The 19,324-nt window shown below is 39.9% G+C and overlaps 1 protein-coding gene across 1 annotated transcript in view; it reads right to left on the bottom strand.

The window, feature by feature from the left end:
- Positions 1-382: 382 nt before the first annotated feature.
- The window catches only part of THEM4 (thioesterase superfamily member 4), a 36,368-nt gene continuing 17,426 nt past the window's right edge, over positions 383-19,324 (bottom strand). Inside the window, exons 3-6 of the mRNA XM_003817225.6 lie at positions 15,869-16,028; positions 14,929-15,039; positions 3,348-3,472; positions 383-1,260 (exon numbers count right to left, since the gene is read on the bottom strand). Coding sequence (XP_003817273.1) covers positions 1,220-1,260; positions 3,348-3,472; positions 14,929-15,039; positions 15,869-16,028 — 437 coding nt within the window. The 3' untranslated portion in view covers positions 383-1,219. The remainder of the gene's footprint in view (positions 1,261-3,347; positions 3,473-14,928; positions 15,040-15,868; positions 16,029-19,324) is intronic.

The raw sequence follows: 19,324 nt of genomic DNA, 5'->3' as shown, positions 1-19,324 counted from the left end.
ACTGGTTTCCTTATAAAAAGAGGAGACTTGGACACAGAGATAGATCTGCACAGAGGGAAGACACTGTGGAGACACACAGAGGGAATGCCATGTGAAGATGGAGGACTGGAATGATGCATCTAGAAGCCAAGGAACACCTGAGGCTCCCAGAAGCCAGGAGGGAGGCATGGACAGCTCCTTCCCTAGCACTTTCAGGAGAATGGCCTTGGTCAACACCTTGATTTTGAACTTCTGGCCTCCAGAACTGAGAGACAATGAGTTTTTGTTGGTTTAAACAATCCAGTTTGTACTACTTTGCTACAGCAGCCCTAGGAAATGAACACAGGCTCCTTCCAGTGATGAAAACCTATGCTGTTGGTAAGAAACAACAGTACAGCCTGGGTTAAAAATGGCACAGTGCTTTAATCTCTAGAATCTCAGACAACAGATTTGAGGTATTCATTCCTATAGGATCTGGCTGTGCTTCCTACACTGACCAAAAAAGATTCATGTGTTCAGATACAACAAAGCTAGCTTTCTAACTTACTAACTTACAATGTATATGCATATGCACATGCCTGTGTGTTTCCCGCCATGTATTTATTCTTCATGCTTGGTTTTCTAGCATTTTCAAGTTTGCAGTAAAAGGTTCAATACACATTTATTTCTCTAGTCTGCAGTGGAGCAGGTAACATATCCTAAGGAGACAAGAGTTTTGTTTGTTTGTTTGTTTGTTTGTTTGTTTGTTTGAGATGGGTTCTTGTTCTGTTGCCCAGGCTGGAGTGATGTGGTATGATCTTGGCTCACTGCAACCTCCTCCTCCTGGGTTCAAGCAATTCTCCTGCCTCAGCCTCCTGAGTAGCTGGGACTACAGGCGTACGCCACCATGCCTGGATAATTTTTTGTATTTTAGTAGAGACGGAGTTTCATCGTGTTGCCCAGACTGATCTTGAACTCCTGAGCTCAGGCAATCCGCCTGCCTCGGCCTCCTAAAGTGCTGGGATTATAGGTGTGAGCCACAGCGCCTGGCCTGAGAGTTGACGATATGCTCGCAGGAAGTGTTTCTGTGTTAAAAAGTTGAGAAGATGGAAACTGAATCCTCTTTGTATTCAGAAGGCTGTTTCGGAAGGTCACTGTTGGCAGGCTTCTCCCTACAGGGATTCAGCAGTGAGCAGAGTATTTGGGGGACAACTGCTTCTTCTGGAGGGGCGAGAATGAGATGGAGTTCACCAGCAGCTCTTTATGTCAGACTTTTAGCAGGATTCAGCTTTATAAATAAGCCTAAACAAACAAAATAACAGCAGATGATTATATGTCAACTGACTTCAATCTGATGGACTACTCTAAATAGAAAGACATATACAAAAGAAGGATTTGATTCACATTTGTAGCTTCAGTCTATCTGTCCACTCTCATTTTTCAGCCAAATTAAGAATCAGCTTTTGACTATCACAATACTGTATTACTTCTCCCTGGGTAACCAGGTCCTCACCACTTGGCCATTTCATGGTTCCTCACTACTTCCATTAGAGATAGCCAGGAAAATGAAAAGAACTAAAATTACAAGTGAGCCATCTGGCACCTTTATGATATTGAAAGGTTTAGTGAGACAGGAAGTACAAACCACAGCCTGGAATGGAGTTCTTAAATTGACTGTGGATTTAAGTTATTATCTTCCACCTGCTCCTTATATCCATCATTCCTGCAAATGCTTCATACTTAAGAGGAAAAATAAATTTCTTAAACAAGATACAAAAAACATTAGCCATAAAGGGAAAAATGTAATAAATGCAACTAAATTGACATTAAAAATTTCTGTTCATAAAGAAGATACCTTAAAGCAAATAAAAGACAACTTACACACTGTAAGGAGGTATGTGCAACTTATACATCCAACAAAAAATTGTTCTAATAGAAAATATATAAAGAACGTCTATAAATCAGTAAGAAAATGAGAACAAATGGAAAAAAAGCTGAACAAACAAAAATTTCACAGAATGGGAAAAAATATGGTCAATAAACATATGAAGAGACACTCAACCACACAGGTAATCAGAGAAATGCAAATCAAGATCACACCGAGAAGTCATTTTATAGTCATTTGACTGGCAAAAATCATGAAGTCTGACTTCACTAATTGCTAGAGAAGATGGGAATCTAAAGAATCTCATATATTGCTGGTGGGAGTTTAATTTGGTACAGGCTTAGAAAACAATTTTGCATTCCTCTGTAAAGCTGAATACTCACAATACTCTACCACCCAGAAATTCTATTCCTAAGTATATGCCAAGCTCTTGCCCATGCACACCACCAGGAGACATGAACAAGAATGTTTATAGCAGCCCCATTTGTAATAGTCAGAGGCCTGTCACTGGAAGAGAGACATTCATTGTGGGATAGTCACATATGGAGTATTACACAGTGGTACAAACAAGTGAACACAGCCAACAACATGGATGAACCTCAGTACTCCAGGGAAGTAACAGGTCATGTGTGTGACTTTCCTGAGACAGTCTACACACACATAAATATAGACATATTTTTCTTATTTATGGTATCACAATATTTCACCATTTTTTAATGGCACACACATACAATATAGTTCATAGGTGAGCTGTAGTACTTTAACCAGTCTCCTATTGATGGATAGCTATGTTTGCTACGTTTTGCCATTTTTCTTGCTATTGCAAATAATGTTGCATGAGTGACACAATCACTGGAACCCGATAGCAATCTAACACATTATAATTTTGCAGTTATTATACCTGTGAGATAAAGTCCTGGAGGTGGGTCAAAGGGCATATCACTTTGTAATTTTTTTTTTTTTTTTTTTGAGACAGGGTCTGGCTCTGTCACCCAGGCTGGAGTGCAGAGGTGCGATCTCAGCTCACTGCAACCTCTGTCTCCTGGGTTCAAGGGAGCCTCCCATCTCAGCCTCCCAAGTAGCTGGGACTACAGGCGCACACTACCATGCCCCGCTAATTTTTTGTATTTTTTGTAGAGATGGGGTCTTGCCATGTTGCCAAGGCTGGTCTCGAACTCCTGGGCTCAAGTGATCCTCCCACCTTAGCCTACCAAAGTGCGGGGACTACAGGCATGAGCTTATGCATTGGGCTGTAATTTTGATAGATGTTGGCAACTTGCCCTTTACTAGCAATGTATAAGAATATCTTTAACTTGTTCTTTGCATGACAGGGAATTAAGAATTTTTTGGCATGTATGGGTTATAATACCAGGGCAAAAAACCAAACCAAACCAAAACACCCCCCTGACCCCCACAAAACCCAAATCAACCAACCAACCAACCAACCAAAACTCCCAACCCAACCCAACTAAACCCCAAGAAAGAGATAAGACCAGCTTCTTACTTGTCGCCTCTGAGTATAGGGTCTTCTCATCAACACTCTGAACATTACAGGAAACAAAAAATTTCCGTCCTTCAACTTTATCAAGTTGGCTATTTATCATAACAACAGAACAAAGAGGGATAGGTCTGCAGAATAAAATGAAAAAGGAAAAATCAGTTTTTATCTGACTTATATAACATTAAGAGATGATCAAGTACATGACAAGGGATAGAAATTTATGACACCTGACAACAATGAGCACTGACTGCCTTAGACAATACATTCCTCAAGGACTCTGACACCAACAGCCTCTCAAGCTCCCCCTCTCCCAAGCACCACTGCTCTCAGGTGGCTCCTGGGCTACAGTCCCTGGATGTCTCTCTGGGCTTGTTTCAAAGGGATTATCAGGAATTCCAGCTCTGTGATGGCAGAGACTATCCCATCTGGATATCCACTGCAAAGTCCTAAGGGAGCTGAAATGCTTTAAAGAAGTGAAAATAGGGCCAACAGATGGTCCCAGGCAGCTTCTCTCATTTCTTCTGTCATAATCAACATTTCTCATTCAATTCTGAGTAATGGTCACTAGAAAGACACCTAATAACAACAAATTGCTGGTAACAGCTTACTGCTCTGTCAGTACTGTCCAATAGAACTTTCTGTGATGATACAAATGTTCCATATCTGAGCTGTCCAACCTGGTAGCCACATGTGCCTAATGAGCACTTGAAATGTGGCTAGCATAACTGAGAAGTTGAGTCCTTAAATTTATTTAATTTGAATTAATTTATACTTAACTTTAAATAGCTACATGTGACTAGTGGCTACAGATGTTTCTGGGAATCCTGGAGATACATATCACAATGAAAAGGATATCTCTTTAAAAGTGAAATTTCAGTTGGTTGAAACAGAAGGTAGAGCACGGAAATGTGTTTCGTGCTCCTATGGTACTACCAAGCAGATGATGGAACTACCCCAGGTAGAAAGGAAGTTATCACTGTGATGATCTCTCTGCCCAGTTTTCCTTTCAATGAACTTTTAATACTTCCACTCTCATTAGCTTTTCCTTTGCTCTTTTGTTGAGTCAATTCAACATTTACTAAGACCCAGGGGATATTAGGTGTTCTCGCCTACCCTTTTCTACTAACATGACTCTCTTCATTTATCCATCCCCTACCCTCCCTTCATTCTCTTCATATCTCTCTCTTTGATATACTCATGTACCCCTTTTGTCAGGGAACCACCTCTCCCTCGTTCTTAGCCCATGTAGGTTGACTGGCATTGAATAATGATCCCTCCACTCCACACACACATAGTGACCAGTTGTGGGGGTGGGCACAGGCTGAAATAGTCAATCCTGGAACTTGTGCTGTAGCCCTTGGGGCTGGGTTCTTTTTCTCTGAGGTGCTAGGCTTACAAGACATAAGCCTGGCTGGCCTGGCTGGTGGCCATTGTGCCACTACACTGGGAAAGGCTACGTAAGGATGAAGCAGATCTAGAAGAAAATGTGGCTGAGATTCCTAATGACATCACTGAATATCTGCACTCAGCCACACCTGACTTCTCAACCATACAAGCCAATATATTCCCTTTTTTGCTTAAGCTAGTGAGAGTTAAAAGTTGCCCTTCTAACAGAAAGTCCTACATTAGTAAAGAGACTAACAGAAAATGTTTCAGAAAATACAAAATAATGCAACAACTATACAGTATAATTTTCTAAATGTAACTAATACTTAGGCACAGATCAGTTTGGTTGGCACAGGAAACTGGCTTTAGCTTGTTTTCCTTCGTTTAGCTAGAACACTTAATTAGATTTGTATTAGAGGCAGAAAAGTGATAACGAAGATAAAAGCAGCATTTAAAAATAAAAAAATTTGTTTTATTATATTTGTATATGTCTATACACACACGTGCGCGTGCGCGCGCACACACACACACACACACACACACACACACACTGGAAAGGCATAACAAAGCCAAAAGATAACTCTTTGAAAAGACTAATAATCTCTGGCAAGACAGATCAAGACAATGAGAGAGAGCATACATAAATACTATTGGGGCCAAAAAGGATATAGATTTAGCTGAAATTTTTTAAAAATTGAGAATATTGTGAATATTATGAATAACTTTATGTCAATACATTTGAAAATGCAGATGAAATAGAAAAAAATTTCAAAAATTTATTAAAACTAAGAAGAAAATGATTAGAAAGCCTGAATAGTTGAATAAAGAAGACACTGAGGCACTAAGCGGAAGGAGGAGTCTCACTCTGAAACGAGACTGGGTCTCTCAATCACTTCATGGGGTTACCCTCACTGACCAGGATAACCACATGGGACTATTAGGTAAACCAAAAAAGCCTATAGGTTTAAAGTAGTGAAATGTAGGAGTTACACTAGCTAATGTTACTCTAATTTACTATAGATTTTTTTTTTAAAGTTCTTTTTTTTTTTTAACCTCAAATTCAATGTGGCCAGAACATTGGCTTGTAAGGTTCTGGTTCTATAAAATCTATTAAGACTTAATTTATAAGCCAATACATGATCAATTTTTGCAAATGTGTGCTGGGAAAAAGAAAGTGTGCTGTTTTCTAATTATTGGATGCAGAGTTCTATGTTTGTCTAATAAACCATACTTGTTATCTTGTGATGTTTAAATTCTCCATTTTCTTTCTTTCTTTTCTTTTCTTTTTTTTTTTTTTTTTTGAGATGGAGTCTTGTTCTGTCGCCCAGGTTGGAGTGCAGTGGCACGATCTTGGTTCACTGCAACCTCCGCCTCCTGGGTTCAAGCGATTCTCCTGCCTCGGCCTCCCAAGTAGCTGGGATTACAGGCACATGCCACCATGCCCAGCTAAGTTTTTGTATTTTTAGTGGAGATGGGGTTTCACCGTGTTAGCCAGGATGGTCTCAATCTCCTGACCTCATGATCCACCCACCTTGGCCTCCCAAGGTGCTGAGATTACAGGCTTGAGCCACCGTGCCTGGCCTAAATCCTCCATTTTCTAATTGTTTTTTCTTTTTTTTGGAGACAGGGTCTCAGTATGTTGCTCAGGCTGCAGTTCAGTGGCTATTCACAGGAGTTATCATAGTGCATTGCAGCCTTGAACCCCTGGACTAAAGCAATCCTCCTGCCTCAGCCTCCCAAATAGCTGGGACTATAGATGTGCACCACCTCACTTGGCTCTGATTTTTTTTTTTTTTTTTTTGTCTGCTTGACCTATCAATAATTGAGAACAGGCTGGGTGCTGTGTCACACCTGTAATCCTAGCACTTTGGGAGTCCGAGGTGGGCGGATCACGAGGTCAGGAATTCGAGAGCAGCCTGGTCAGCATGATGAAACCCTGTCTCTACTAAAAATAGAAAAAAATTAGCCAGGCATGGTGGTGGGTGCCTGTAGTCCCAGCTACTTGGGAGGCTGAGGCAGGAGAATTGCTTGAATCCAGCAGGCGGAGGTTGCCATAAGCTGAGCTCGCGCCACTGCACTCCAGCCTGGGTGACAGAGCGAGACTCTGTCTTGAAAAAAAAAAATTGAGAACAATGTGTTAGAATCTCCCACTATATAAAGGTGGGTTAGTCAACTTCTCCCTATGATTATATCAATTTAATTTATACTCTTTATTAGACGCATATTGATTTAGTTATTATTACCTACTATTGAACTGAATCTTTTATTACTATGAAGTAGCCTTCTCTATCCCCAATATTACTTTTTTGACAGTTCATTATTTTTTCTGATCCCAGTTTTCTTCTGGTTAACTTTTGTGTAGCATATTTTCTCTTCCTTTTAAACTTTTTGGTGTCATTTCAAAAATATGTCTCATACAGTTTCTAGTTTTTTACATTTAAAAATTCAATACTATAATCTGTCTTTGAACTGATGGTTTGGTCTATTTATAGAGAGTCATTACTGATTTATTTAGACGTATTTCTATCATCTTATTTTGGCTTATTATTTGACTCACTTTTTCTTTTTTTTTTTTTTTTTTATTATTATTATTTTTTTTTTGAGACGGAGTCTCGCTCTGTCGCCCAGGCTGGAGGGCAGTGGCGCGATCTCGGCTCACTGCAAGCTCCGCCTCCCGGGTTCACGCCATTCTCCTGCCTCAGCCTCCCAAGTAGCTGGGACTACAGGCGCCCGTCACCGCGCCCGGCTAATTTTTTGTATTTTTAGTAGAGACGGGGTTTCACCGTGTTAGCCAGGATGGTCTCGATCTCCTGACCTCGTGATCCGCCCGCCTCGGCCTCCCAAAGTGCTGGGATTACAGGCGTGAGCCACCGCGCCCGGCCTTGACTCACTTTTTCTAACCCTCTTTTTTTCCTTGCCTTTTTAAAAATTGAGTTTTACTACTTGTTTGATCTTGTATTGTTTTAGATATTAGTTATACACTCATTTTCTCTTATTTTAATCATTCTCTCCACTGAAAAATATGAGGATGTATCAACATTAACTCTGTTCATCTCCTCCCAAACTACATGCTATTGTTATCCAGTATTTTAGCTGTCCTTTTGTTAATCACTATAATTTATTTATTGTAAATTTTTATTTTTATTATTTTTAGAGATGGGTTCTCAGTCTGTCCCCCAGGCTGGAGTGCAGTGGCGCAATCACAGCTTACTGCAACCTTGAACTCTTGGGCTCTAGCGATCTTCCTGCATCAACCTCCCAAGTAGCTAGGACCACAGGCATGAGCCACTGCAACACACCAATCCTCAGAATTTAGACATCAATATTACTTATAGACTCTATTTAGATTTTAGTTATCTACATGTTTACCAATTAATTGGCTCATGATTCCTCCTTTCATCCTCCCGCCTGTTGGGATTGCTTTCCTTCTTTCTAAAGTCCACCATTTAGGAGCTCCCTGGGTGTTGTCCTGCTGTTCCATAAATTCTCTCCATTTGTTTGAATGACAGCACCTTCATTTCGCGCTCATTTTTGAACTTTAGCTTTGCTGAGAGCATGATTTTAGATAGACATTTTCTTTTGGCAGATGTTTTATTGTCTTCTGGCTTCTACTGTTGCTATTGAGAGGTTTACTGCCAGTGTAATGGTGCCCTCTTGCTTCTAAAAAGCAAGACTGCTTTGTAATGGCTGCTCTATCTTAGCTCTGCTTTTAAGATCTCTTTGTCTTAAGTATTCTCCAATTTCTCTATAATGTCTCTAGATATACTTTTAAAACCTAGCTTGATATAGATTGCTTTCTATATTGTCAATTCATGATTTTCTTTAGCTCTTGAATATGCTGACCCATTACTTCCTTAAATACTGGATCTCTTCGATTCTCTTTATTCTATTTTTCTAGGACTCTAATTAGAGCATGTTAGATCTTTTTATTTGTCCACTATAGCTTATGCTCTCTATATTTCCCATTTCCTTTTTTCTCTGTGCTGGATTCAGGGTAATTTTTTTTCTCTCTCTCTCTCTGCTAAACATAGATCTGAAAATAATAATTAAAAAGCTTCATTTAGGCCGGGCATGGTGGCTCACGCCTGTAATCCCAGCACTTTGGGAGGCCGAGGCGGATGGATCATGAGGCCAGGAGTTCAAGACCAGCATGACCAACATGGCAAAAACCCATGTCTACTAAAAATACAGAAATTAGCCGGGCATGGTGGCATGTGCCTGTAATGTCAGCGACTCAGGAGGCTGAGGCAGGAGAATCGCTTGAACCCAGGAGGTGGAGGTTGGAATGAGCCAAGATTGCGCCACTGACTCCAGCCTGGGTGACAGAGAGACTCCATCTCAAAAAAAAAAAAAAAAAGCTTCATTTAACATATTAAGCTGCTAGCTCTGAATACATTAACTGTGATCCTCAAAATATCTCTTTAAGAAAAGTATTATTGTCTTTGGTTAATGGATGAGGAAACTGAGGCCCAGAGAGGTTAGGTAATTTGCTAAAGCTGTATGGCTATTTGGTGGCACACATGGGATTCAAATCCCCAACAGTCTGATTCAAAGTTCTGCTTCCCATTTTGCATTTGAGCTTGTTTTATCTGCCAAATGACTTAGTTGAGGTGGGCATGTTGACGTATTTATGGGATATATCTCAATACCGCACTAGAACAATGGAGCTGGTGACTAATTTAGTGTTTTTAGTAATACAACCACCACCACCATCACCGAGCATATGGATCTGACAAATGAACTCTTGATTAAATTTCAATGGAAGGGGAAAATAACTTGTAGGGAGAAATGATTTGAAGGTTTACTGGGCTGTAAGATTATAAAAATCATGAGAGTTTGCATTAGTTTATTTTCATGCTACTATAAAGAACTACCTGAGACTGGGTAATTTATAAAGAAAAGAGGTTTAATTGACTCACAGTTCTGCATGGCTGGGGAGGCTTCAAGAGACTTACAATCACAGCAAAGGTGAAGGGAAAGGGGAAGGGGAAGCAAGGCACGTCTTACATGGTGGCAGGAGAGAGAGAGAGAGAGAGTGCAAGGGGGGATCTGTCAAATGCTTTTATTTATTTATTTCTTTATTTTTGAGATGGAGTCTTGCTCTGTTGCCCAGGCTGGAGTGCACTGGCGCAATCTCGGCTCACTGCAACTCTCAGGTTCAAGCAATTCTCCTGCCTCAGCCTCCTGAGTAGCTAGGATTATAGGCATACACCACCATGCCCAGCTAATTTTTTTTTTGCATTTTCAGTAGAGATGGAGTTTCACCATGTTGATCAGGCTGGCCTTGAACTCCTGATCTCAGGTGATCCACTCACCTTGGCCTCCCAAAATGCTGGGATTACAGGCGTGAGCCACGGTGCCCAGCCTGCCAAACACTTTTAAACCATCAGATTTCATAAGAACTCACTATCACTAGAACAGCATGGGGGAAACTGCCCCCATGATCCAGTCACCTCTCACCAGGTCCCTCCCTTGACACATGGGGATTACAATTCTAGATGAGATTTGGGTGGCGACACAAAGCCAAACCATATCAGAGTTATAAAATGTCTAACTAAATTGTTAGTGAAAATAAAGGATTTAATTGTGCTTTTTTTTTTTTTTTGAGATGGAGTCTCGCTCTGTTGCCCAGGCTGGAGTGCAGTGGCATGATCTCGGCTCATTGCAACCTCCCAGGTTCAAGCGATTCTCCTGCCTCAGCCTCCCAAGTAGCCTGGCCTTAACTGTGCATTTTAAGGAAACAAGCACTGGGCACGATGGCTCACACCTGTAATCTCAGCACTTTGGGAGGCTGAGGTGGGTGGATCACCTGAGGTCAGGAGTTTGAGACCAGCCTGGCCAATATGGTGAAACCTCGTCTCTACTAAAAATACAAAAATTAGCCAGGTATGGTGGCCTATGCCTGTAATCCCAGCTACTTGGGAGGCTAAGGCAGGAGAATCGCTTGAACCCAGGAGGTAGAGGTTGCAGTTAGCTGAGATTGCGCCACTGCACTCCAGCCTGGGTGGCAGAGTGAGACTCTGTCTCAAAATAATAAATAAATAAATAAATAAATAAATAAATAAAGGAAGGAAGAAGCTTCCAGAATGTGTTGGCTACAAATTAGAAACACAGTGCCACAAGATTATTAAAGTGATCTGAGCTTCTGATTAAAAAAAAATACAGAATGAAAAGCAATCGAAACTGTAAAAAGCAAACAAAACCCAGAAGCCTAGGGATTGTCATTTTCCCTTTTCAAGAAAACTATTGAGTGTATTTTTAAAGCTTTCTTTTAAATTCTTGCAGTGGAGTGATATTTAGAAGTAACTCCTGTGTTATCTATCCACAAGAATTCACATTTACCCCTCTTGTTCTTACATCAGTCAGGTATCAAAGAAACCTTTCTATATAGACTGCCCACAAGGCGGGGTAGTTATAATAGGAAAATGGAGAGAAAGAAATGACATTCCACAGCTTTTGAGTTTCTAGCAAATTCAGAGGAAATGTTCTGACCTTTACCAGCATACCTTTTTATCAGGGTAATTTCTTCAGTTCTATATTTCTGTTCACTTTCAGCTGTGTTTAAATAGTCCTTTAACCTAGTCACTGAGGTATTTTTTTGTTTTTAAACAATTACACTTTCATTTCCTTTTTTTTTTTTTTTTTTTTTTTGAGATGGAGTCTCACTCTGTCGCCCAGGCTGGGGTACAATGGTGCAATCTCAGCTCACTGCAACCTCTGCCTCCTGGGTTCAAGTGATTCTCCTGCCTCAGCCTCCCAAGTAGCTGAGATTACAGGTGTGCACCACCACGCCCAGCTAATTTTTGTATTTTCAGGAGAGACGGGGTTTCACCATGTTGGTCAGGCTAGTCTCAAACTCCTGACCTTGTAATCTGCCCATCTCAGCCTCCCAAAATGTTGGGATTACAGGCGTGAGCCACCACGCCCGGCCTACAATCTCATTTCTCAAAGTTTTATTAGGTTCTGTGGCAAACCTGCCTAATAATTTTTATAGTTTATCATTGTTTTCTCTTTTTGTGATTTCATCTTTTATTTATTTATTTATTTATTTATTTTTCTGATGGAGTATCGCTCTGTTGCCCAGGCTGGAGTGCAGTGGCACAATCTTGGCTCACTGCAGCCTCCATCTCCCAGGTTCAAGCGATTCTTCTGCCTCAGCCCCCCAAATAGCTGGGATTACAGGCACGTGCCACCACACCTGGGTAATTTCTGTATTTTTAGTAAAGTCAGGGTTTTGCCATGTTGACCAGGGTGGTCTTGAACTCCTGACCTCAGGTGATCCACCCGCCTTGGCCTCCCAAAGTGCTGGGATTACAGGCGTGAGCCACTGTGCCCAGTCTTATCTTTTATTTCTTGAACATCTCATACTTTATTCATTTATATTGTGTATTTGATTATCATCATATCTTAGATCCCTGAGGTCTAAATCTTATTTATTGTTTCTGTTGACAGTCACCCTTGGTAGTTTCTTTCCTTGTGTATTTGGTACAGGATCTACTTGTTTTGAAGGAGGAATGTCCTTTAGCATTTCTTGTTTGCCATGTTGCATGAAGAAATCGAATCAGGAGCTTCTCAACTCATGTGTCATGAATGGGTCATCGGCATGCTGAGATACTTACCCTTTCAGCTGGCTTGTCATCACTAGTTTGACCTGCTTTGTCTATTTATCTTAATGTGCTAGGCACAAGGAAATAAATCAAGTGGGATATTTGGATCAGAGGGCTGGAAATTATTTGAAATCATTAAGGAATAATCTTGCTTCTTAAAGGAAGTAAGGTAGATTAAGGCATCTGATGATTAATTGACACTGAAAATTATTTTCAATTAAAATATAATCCCAGGTTGTTACCTGTAGCATCTTGAAGGACTGTCAAGTAATCATATTAAATTTAATGTTATTATTACTATTATTATGAACCTAAATAACTGTATACAAAAAAACAGAGAGTGATAAATATTAAATTCTAAACTACTTATAAAATCCAATACTTTATTCTGGTCTTTAGTCATCAACTAACAGAAGACAATGGAGGCTGTGTGTTGTAGTGAAGAGCATCAGATTTGGTGTCATAAGATGTGAGTTCTAATTCTGACTAAATTGCTCTCTATCCATATGACTTCAGGTAAAACTTCTTTTCAGTATGTTTTCCAATTGTGGGGAACAAATGATCAGCAATGCAACTGATTTTTGTGGATGGTTTATTGGGTGGGACAAACACTAAGCATAGAGTTTGGCAGGTTCTGTTTCCCATTTTGCATTTGAGTATGTGCTTAAGACACAAACACTTTTTGAGATAAACAGCAATCTAAATACTTTGTTTCAGCATGTTTTCAAAGTAACCGTTTACATTTATTTTTTAGGAACGATGTTGTACTTCATTATTCAACTTTATTTGAACATGGAAAAATATTTTTAAAAACATGGGACATGGAAAAATATAAAAAATTTAATTTTTAATATATTCTTTATCATGTTAAGAAAACCCAGATTTCTAGAATCTAATTTATAGTTATAACTAATATGAAATATTGACCATCTGTAAATATGTCAACTTTCCCCAAATTAATCTCTAGAATCAATGTAATTGCTATTAAAATCATTAAAAGGAGGTACAATGACAATCTGGGTTTAAAGGTTAAAAATCTAAGGCACAACTAGGAATAGAAAGAAACTCTCTCAACATAATAAAGGCTATTTATGAAAACCCTACAACTAACATCATGCTGAATGGTAAAAGACTGAAACCTTTTCACTTAAGATCAGAAACAAGACAAGGATGCCCACTTTTGCCACTTCTATTCTACATGGTACTAGAAGTCCTAGCCAGAGCAATTAGGCAAGAAAAAGAAATCAAAGGTATTCAAATTGGAAAGGAAGAAGTACAAAGATCTGTTTACAAATGACATGACTTTGTATATAGAAAATCCTAAAGATTCCACAAAAACCTGTTAGAATGAATAAACAAATTCAGCAAAGCTGCAAGATGTAAAATCAACACAGAAAAAGCAGTTGCATTTCTATACACAAACAATGACTAATCCAAAAAGGAAATTAAGAAAACAATTAAGGCCAGGTGCAGTGACTCACATCTGTAATCCCAGCACTTTGGCAGGCCAAGGCAGGTGGATCACTTGAGGCCAGGAGTTTGAGATCAGCCTGGCCAACAAAGTGAAACACTGTCTCTACTGAAAATACAAAAAATTAGCCAGCTGTGGTGGTGCATGCCTGTAATACCAGCTACTTGGCAGGCTGAGGCATGAGAATAGCTTGAACCTGGGAAGTGGATGTTGCAATGAGCTGAGATCATGCCACCACACTCCAGCCTGGGCAATAAAGTGAGACTTTGTCTCAAAATAATAATAATAATAATAATAATAATAAAATTAAAAATAAAAAAATCAAAAAGAATAAAATACACAGGAATAAACTTAACCAAAGAGCAAAAGTCTTATACACTGAAAACTACAAAACATTGATGAAAAAAATTAAAGACACAAATAAATAGAAAGACATCTGTGCCTGTGGACTGAAAGGACTCGGTGTTTTGTGTGTGTGTGTGTGTTTTTGTTGTTGTTGTTTTTTTTACAGTTGGGGTCTTGTTGCCCACCCTGGAGTGCAGTGGCATGATCCTAGCTCACTGTAGCCTTGAACTCCTGGGCTCAAGCAATCCTCTCAAGAAGCTAGGACTACAGACATGCACTGCTGGGCCCAGCTAAATTTTTAAAAAATTAATTTTGTTATGTAGTAGATGTTGGTGCTCCACCCAGAGCCCCTTGGATCCTTTCTTCACTTGTTTTGGTTATTTTCCCTAGAGTCTGCTTTGCTCAAACACAGAGACCCTTAGAAGTACTTGGAAATTTATGGTCCCTGGGATGGCCCTGATCCTATGACCAATACATGCGAGAGTATAAAGACTCTAGCTCCCTCATCTGAGATGGAGAAAATTCTGAGGCATAAATTTCATTCTAGAGCTCCCTTGTATGATCTGGCTAAAGCTATGCTTTGCTGGACTTTTGAGGGTTCAGCCTTGGTTGACTTCTTCATCTTCCCCGTCCTGCTTCTCCCACTCCCTTGCTAGTTTCCTCTGGGAGCACTTCTTTAATAATCACTTGAACACAAATTATGGTGTCAAGATCTGCAACTGGGAACCTGACTTAACAACACCTAAGGATAAATAGAGAATTACTGTGAATTTACCTTTTATAATTGATGTTGAGATTGGCAGTCATGACGATTCCCCCAGCCATCATTGCACACATACCAACAGTAGAATCAATCATGGTTGCAATGGCACCTCCATGAATGAATCTAGTTACAACAGGAGTGGAGGAGAAATGTTTTCAGAAGTTCTGAAGATAGAGAGCCTCTTGAAAGAGAAAAATTATCCAAGCATCTTCACACAATTTACTTATGAAAGGTCCACTTAGCCCATGTTCAGTGTACTGAATGCCAAATACTATCTATGTCCCCAACTTTGTTTTGTTCACAGCATAATAATAAGTCTTAAGTATTTGTAATAAAACCAGAACTTAATAGTAACCAGATCGCAAGCAAGCAAAAAGCTAAAATGTAATTTAGAAAATTTATATTATGTTTTTATTATTAGTCAAGTGTGGTGTCATGTGCCTGTAGTTCTGGCTACTCGGGAGACTGAGGTGAGAGGATTGCTTGAGCCCAGGAGTTCGAGGCTGCAGTGAGCTATGATTATGCCACTGCACTTCAGCCTGGGCAAAAGAGCAAGGCCTTGTCTCACAAAACAAAACAAACTATACATATTCATTGTTTAGAAATGTAGGTAATGCAAATATGAAAAAAAGAAAAAAAATTTAGGACCCATAATACTACCCACCTAGTCAGTGACAAGCCACTGTTAACACATTAATGATATGCTCTCAAATTATACTCTATTGCCCTATGCCCTATAATATTATAATGCTCATATATATAAATATTTAATCAATATTAATAATATAGATAAGATGTCCTTTAATAATGTATTATAAACATCTTTCCATGTCAATAAATATACATCTATGTGACCATTTGAAAATCTTTATTGTAGTCCATGTACAGGACACATGGGGGCAGTGTAAGATAAAAATCTTTTAGATCCACACTTTCAGGCTATCATTCTTACCCAGGTGGTCCTTCCAGGTAAGGGCCTCCTTGAAATAAGCAAACCATCCTTTTCTCAATGTCATTGTAGAACATCACGTATTCAAAGCCCAGGCCATCATCAAAGCTTCTGGTGAAGAGCTGGGCCTGTGACATTTGTTCTTCTTTCATAAGCTTTGGGTCTATAGAAAATGAGGTGGATGGCAAATGAGAAACAAGGGTGAGAGAAATGCCATGGCAGAGCCAAGCACCTGTACCCTGCTAGAATCACATGTCAATAGATGATTGATTCAAATGTCCACAGGGTGCAAAATTGAAAGGAATGGGAGGGTCTCAATGAAACAGAAGATAGGATCTTTGCCCTTGTGGAATTAACAGTCCAACTGGGGACAGAGTAAACAGACATGAAATCAAAACGAAGTACCCACACATGGCAATCAGGAATATAGTATATAAACGCTAACAATATACTGAATAAAATGGTACGGTAAAGACGGAAATCCTTCTTGGAAGAACTGTGGTTTAAATGCAATTTACAGAAAATAAAAAATGTAACAGAAAGGAGGTTTCCCTGGCCGACATGAGTTGAGTCTGAATCAGCAACAGGGTCAGTTCAGCCCAACACTCATGTGATTGTGACTCTAAGCCCCCAAAACTGGCAGTGAGAACCATTAGGGTTCATGAAATCAGATTGTGGGTTGTAACCAGGCTTCCCTTTTTTTTTTTTTTTTTTGACAGAGTTTCGCTCTTATTGCCCAGGCTGTAGTGCAATGGCGTGATCTCAGCTCACCGCAACCTCCGCCTCCCGGGTTCAAGCGATTCTCCTGCCTCAGCCTCCTGAGTAGCTGGGATTATAGGCGCCCACCACCATGCCTGACTAATTCTGTATTTTTAGTAGAGACGGGGTTTCTCCGTGTTGGTCAGGCTGGTCTTGAACTCCCGAACTCAGGGATCCGCCTGCCTTGGCCTCCCAATGTGCTGGGATTATAGGCGTGAGCCACAGCGCCCAGCCATTAACCAGGCTTTAAAAAGAAACAGAACACTTAGTTAACAGAACCATATACTCTGGGTAAGTAATAGTGCACTTGTTTAGACACAGTTTTTTTTCACTTACACAACTGTGAGCAAGTTGGGGGAACTGGATTGAATCAAAATATAGGTCACTTCAAAATAAAGATTGAAAGCCATTGCTCTCAAGAAATAGTGCATTTATCCTTTTGTATCTATTTTAAAATTTAATCCCCCTACTCACCTTTCTTTCATAGCTCATCATGATTTGCCATATATAAAACTGTTTATTTCTATTGAATTTATATTTACAAACGTGGAAAAGGATACAGATGAGAAGATCCAGGAGAAGTGGGGAGAGGGACAGGAAGGATGCATTTGAATTAGGTCATGAGCATCTCAGGGCAGGCAGCCTGTCTTTTAGACTTTGCATACCCAACAAATGGCACAGATGTGCACATACTATATACACTTAAGCAGTTGTTGAGTGAATTGATGGTTTAGAAGGACAGACAAGGAAACTTAAAATTGGGGATCAGTATTATGGTGCAGTGGAAAGAACCTTGGCCCGTGAGTTGGGAAAATTAAATTATTGGCCTACCTCTGGCCTAGAACTCACTCTTTTGCACTACACTTTATCCATACAATGAGGAGATAAAACAAAATGAGCTCTAAGATCTCTTCCAACTCTGACATTCCAGGACTTCAGGATAAGATAGGTGTTAAGCGCTTATAATTGTTTTACTTAGGAGTTCGAGATTTCTGGTCTAGATTGGCAAACCTTGAGCTTATTTCATAAAAATGAGAAAAATAAGGTCTGGGTTGAGTTAAAATGTAGGTCATTTCAAAATAAAGACCAAAAGCTACTACTCTCAAGAGGATGCATTTGTCCTTTGTGATGGTGAAAGAAGTTTGTTGGAAATGCAGAATCTCAGGTTCTACTTCTGACCTTCTGAAGCAGAACTTGCATTTTAACAAGATTCCTAGGTGCTTCATATTCATTTTTAAGTCTGAAAGGCAAGAGTATTTTAAGAAATGGGATAGCACTGAAAATAGCATTGGAATAACATGATGAGATTTGCATTTTGAATCATTCTGACAGTTGAGTGGAAGAAGGGCTTTGAGGAGGATAAGAATGGAGACAGGAGATGAGACTACAAAAATCACAATCACCAAACTTATCTGCTAGATGGGGTGATTTTCTCTAGCAATGCTTAATTATGTGAAAGCCAGTTCAAAGTAAAGATGGCAGATGGTTGGATTCATCCAGGGCTGGGGTTTTCCTAGGTTAGGTGGGCTACAGAAGTTCAGATAGATGAGGGCTAAGGGACCATGAGAAAGTAAAGGATTCAATGAACTCAGAAGGTCTTAATGAAATAACAATTGTTTCTGAGGGGCCTTTGAACAAGTAAGCTGCTGAAAGGAAAAATGCTGTCATCAGAAAACAGGATGTTTAAATGTACGCATTTGGAGGCTGTGTACTGTCTGAAGATAAGGCTCGAGATGTTCATGGGAGTGTGTGGCTGGGGCTGGGGGATAAGAAAAGTTCATAGGTGATGAGGAAGCACATAAACTGAGGAGCCACTGTGTGGATGCTCGAGTTGCTGAGGATGCTGAATGGAGTTGGGTAGACAGCGGACCAGCTGCTGAAATACTCAACACTGAGGGAGAGGTTGACAGATGACAGCAACAAGGAGGAGAAGAAGAGGAGGGTGACAAAGTTAGATGGTATAAACTCAAAGAAACAGAGGTTTTTTGTTTTTGTTTTTTTTTTGAGACAGAATCTTGCTCTGTCACCCAGGCTTGTCTCAAACTCCTGGCCTCAAGTGATCTGCCACTTTGGCCTCCCAAAGTGTTGAGCCACTGTGCCCAGCCCAGAGGGCTTTTTAAGATGAGGGGAAGTAATGGTTTGAAAACAAGTGTGGGTAGCAAAGAGGATCTCAAACTCCTCTTGATTCTGAGAGGGTCAAATTTTAGTCAAGAGCGAATGAGGGTTGGATGAAGAAATGAGCAAAATGTAGGAATGGAACCCTGGAAAACATTGACATTTAAGGAGCAAGTAGAAGGAGGAGGGAAGATTGGTCTGAAAGGTTTATGAAAGCCAAAAGAAAATGTTTCAATGAGAATGAGACAGGGAGGTCTAGTACAGTAAGTGCTGAAGAATGCACACTGAATTTGGCACTTCCGTCACTAGTGGCTTCAATGAAGACATTTCAGTAGAGCTGTGAGGGTAGAAGCCAGATCGTGCTGGGATAAGGACAGTCAGTTGTGTGATGTGCTAACAGTTGGAAGAGAATAAGTAATATAAACTACACATTTTTCCTCTTCATTTATAAAACAGAATAATTCTTCCCTCGAGATATATCAGAGATTCTGCAAAGAAACTTAAGAACTCTATAATTTTTCTTGATTAGTTTTATTTTTGTTTTATTCATTCCTTCAGTAAATACTAAAGTATCTACCATGAGGA

Source organism: Pan paniscus, chromosome 1 (assembly GCF_029289425.2).
Source record: "Pan paniscus chromosome 1, NHGRI_mPanPan1-v2.0_pri, whole genome shotgun sequence".
Lineage (NCBI taxonomy): Eukaryota > Metazoa > Chordata > Mammalia > Primates > Hominidae > Pan > Pan paniscus.
Note: the sequence above shows the minus strand (reverse complement) of the source record. Positions and strands in the feature narration are given on the sequence as shown.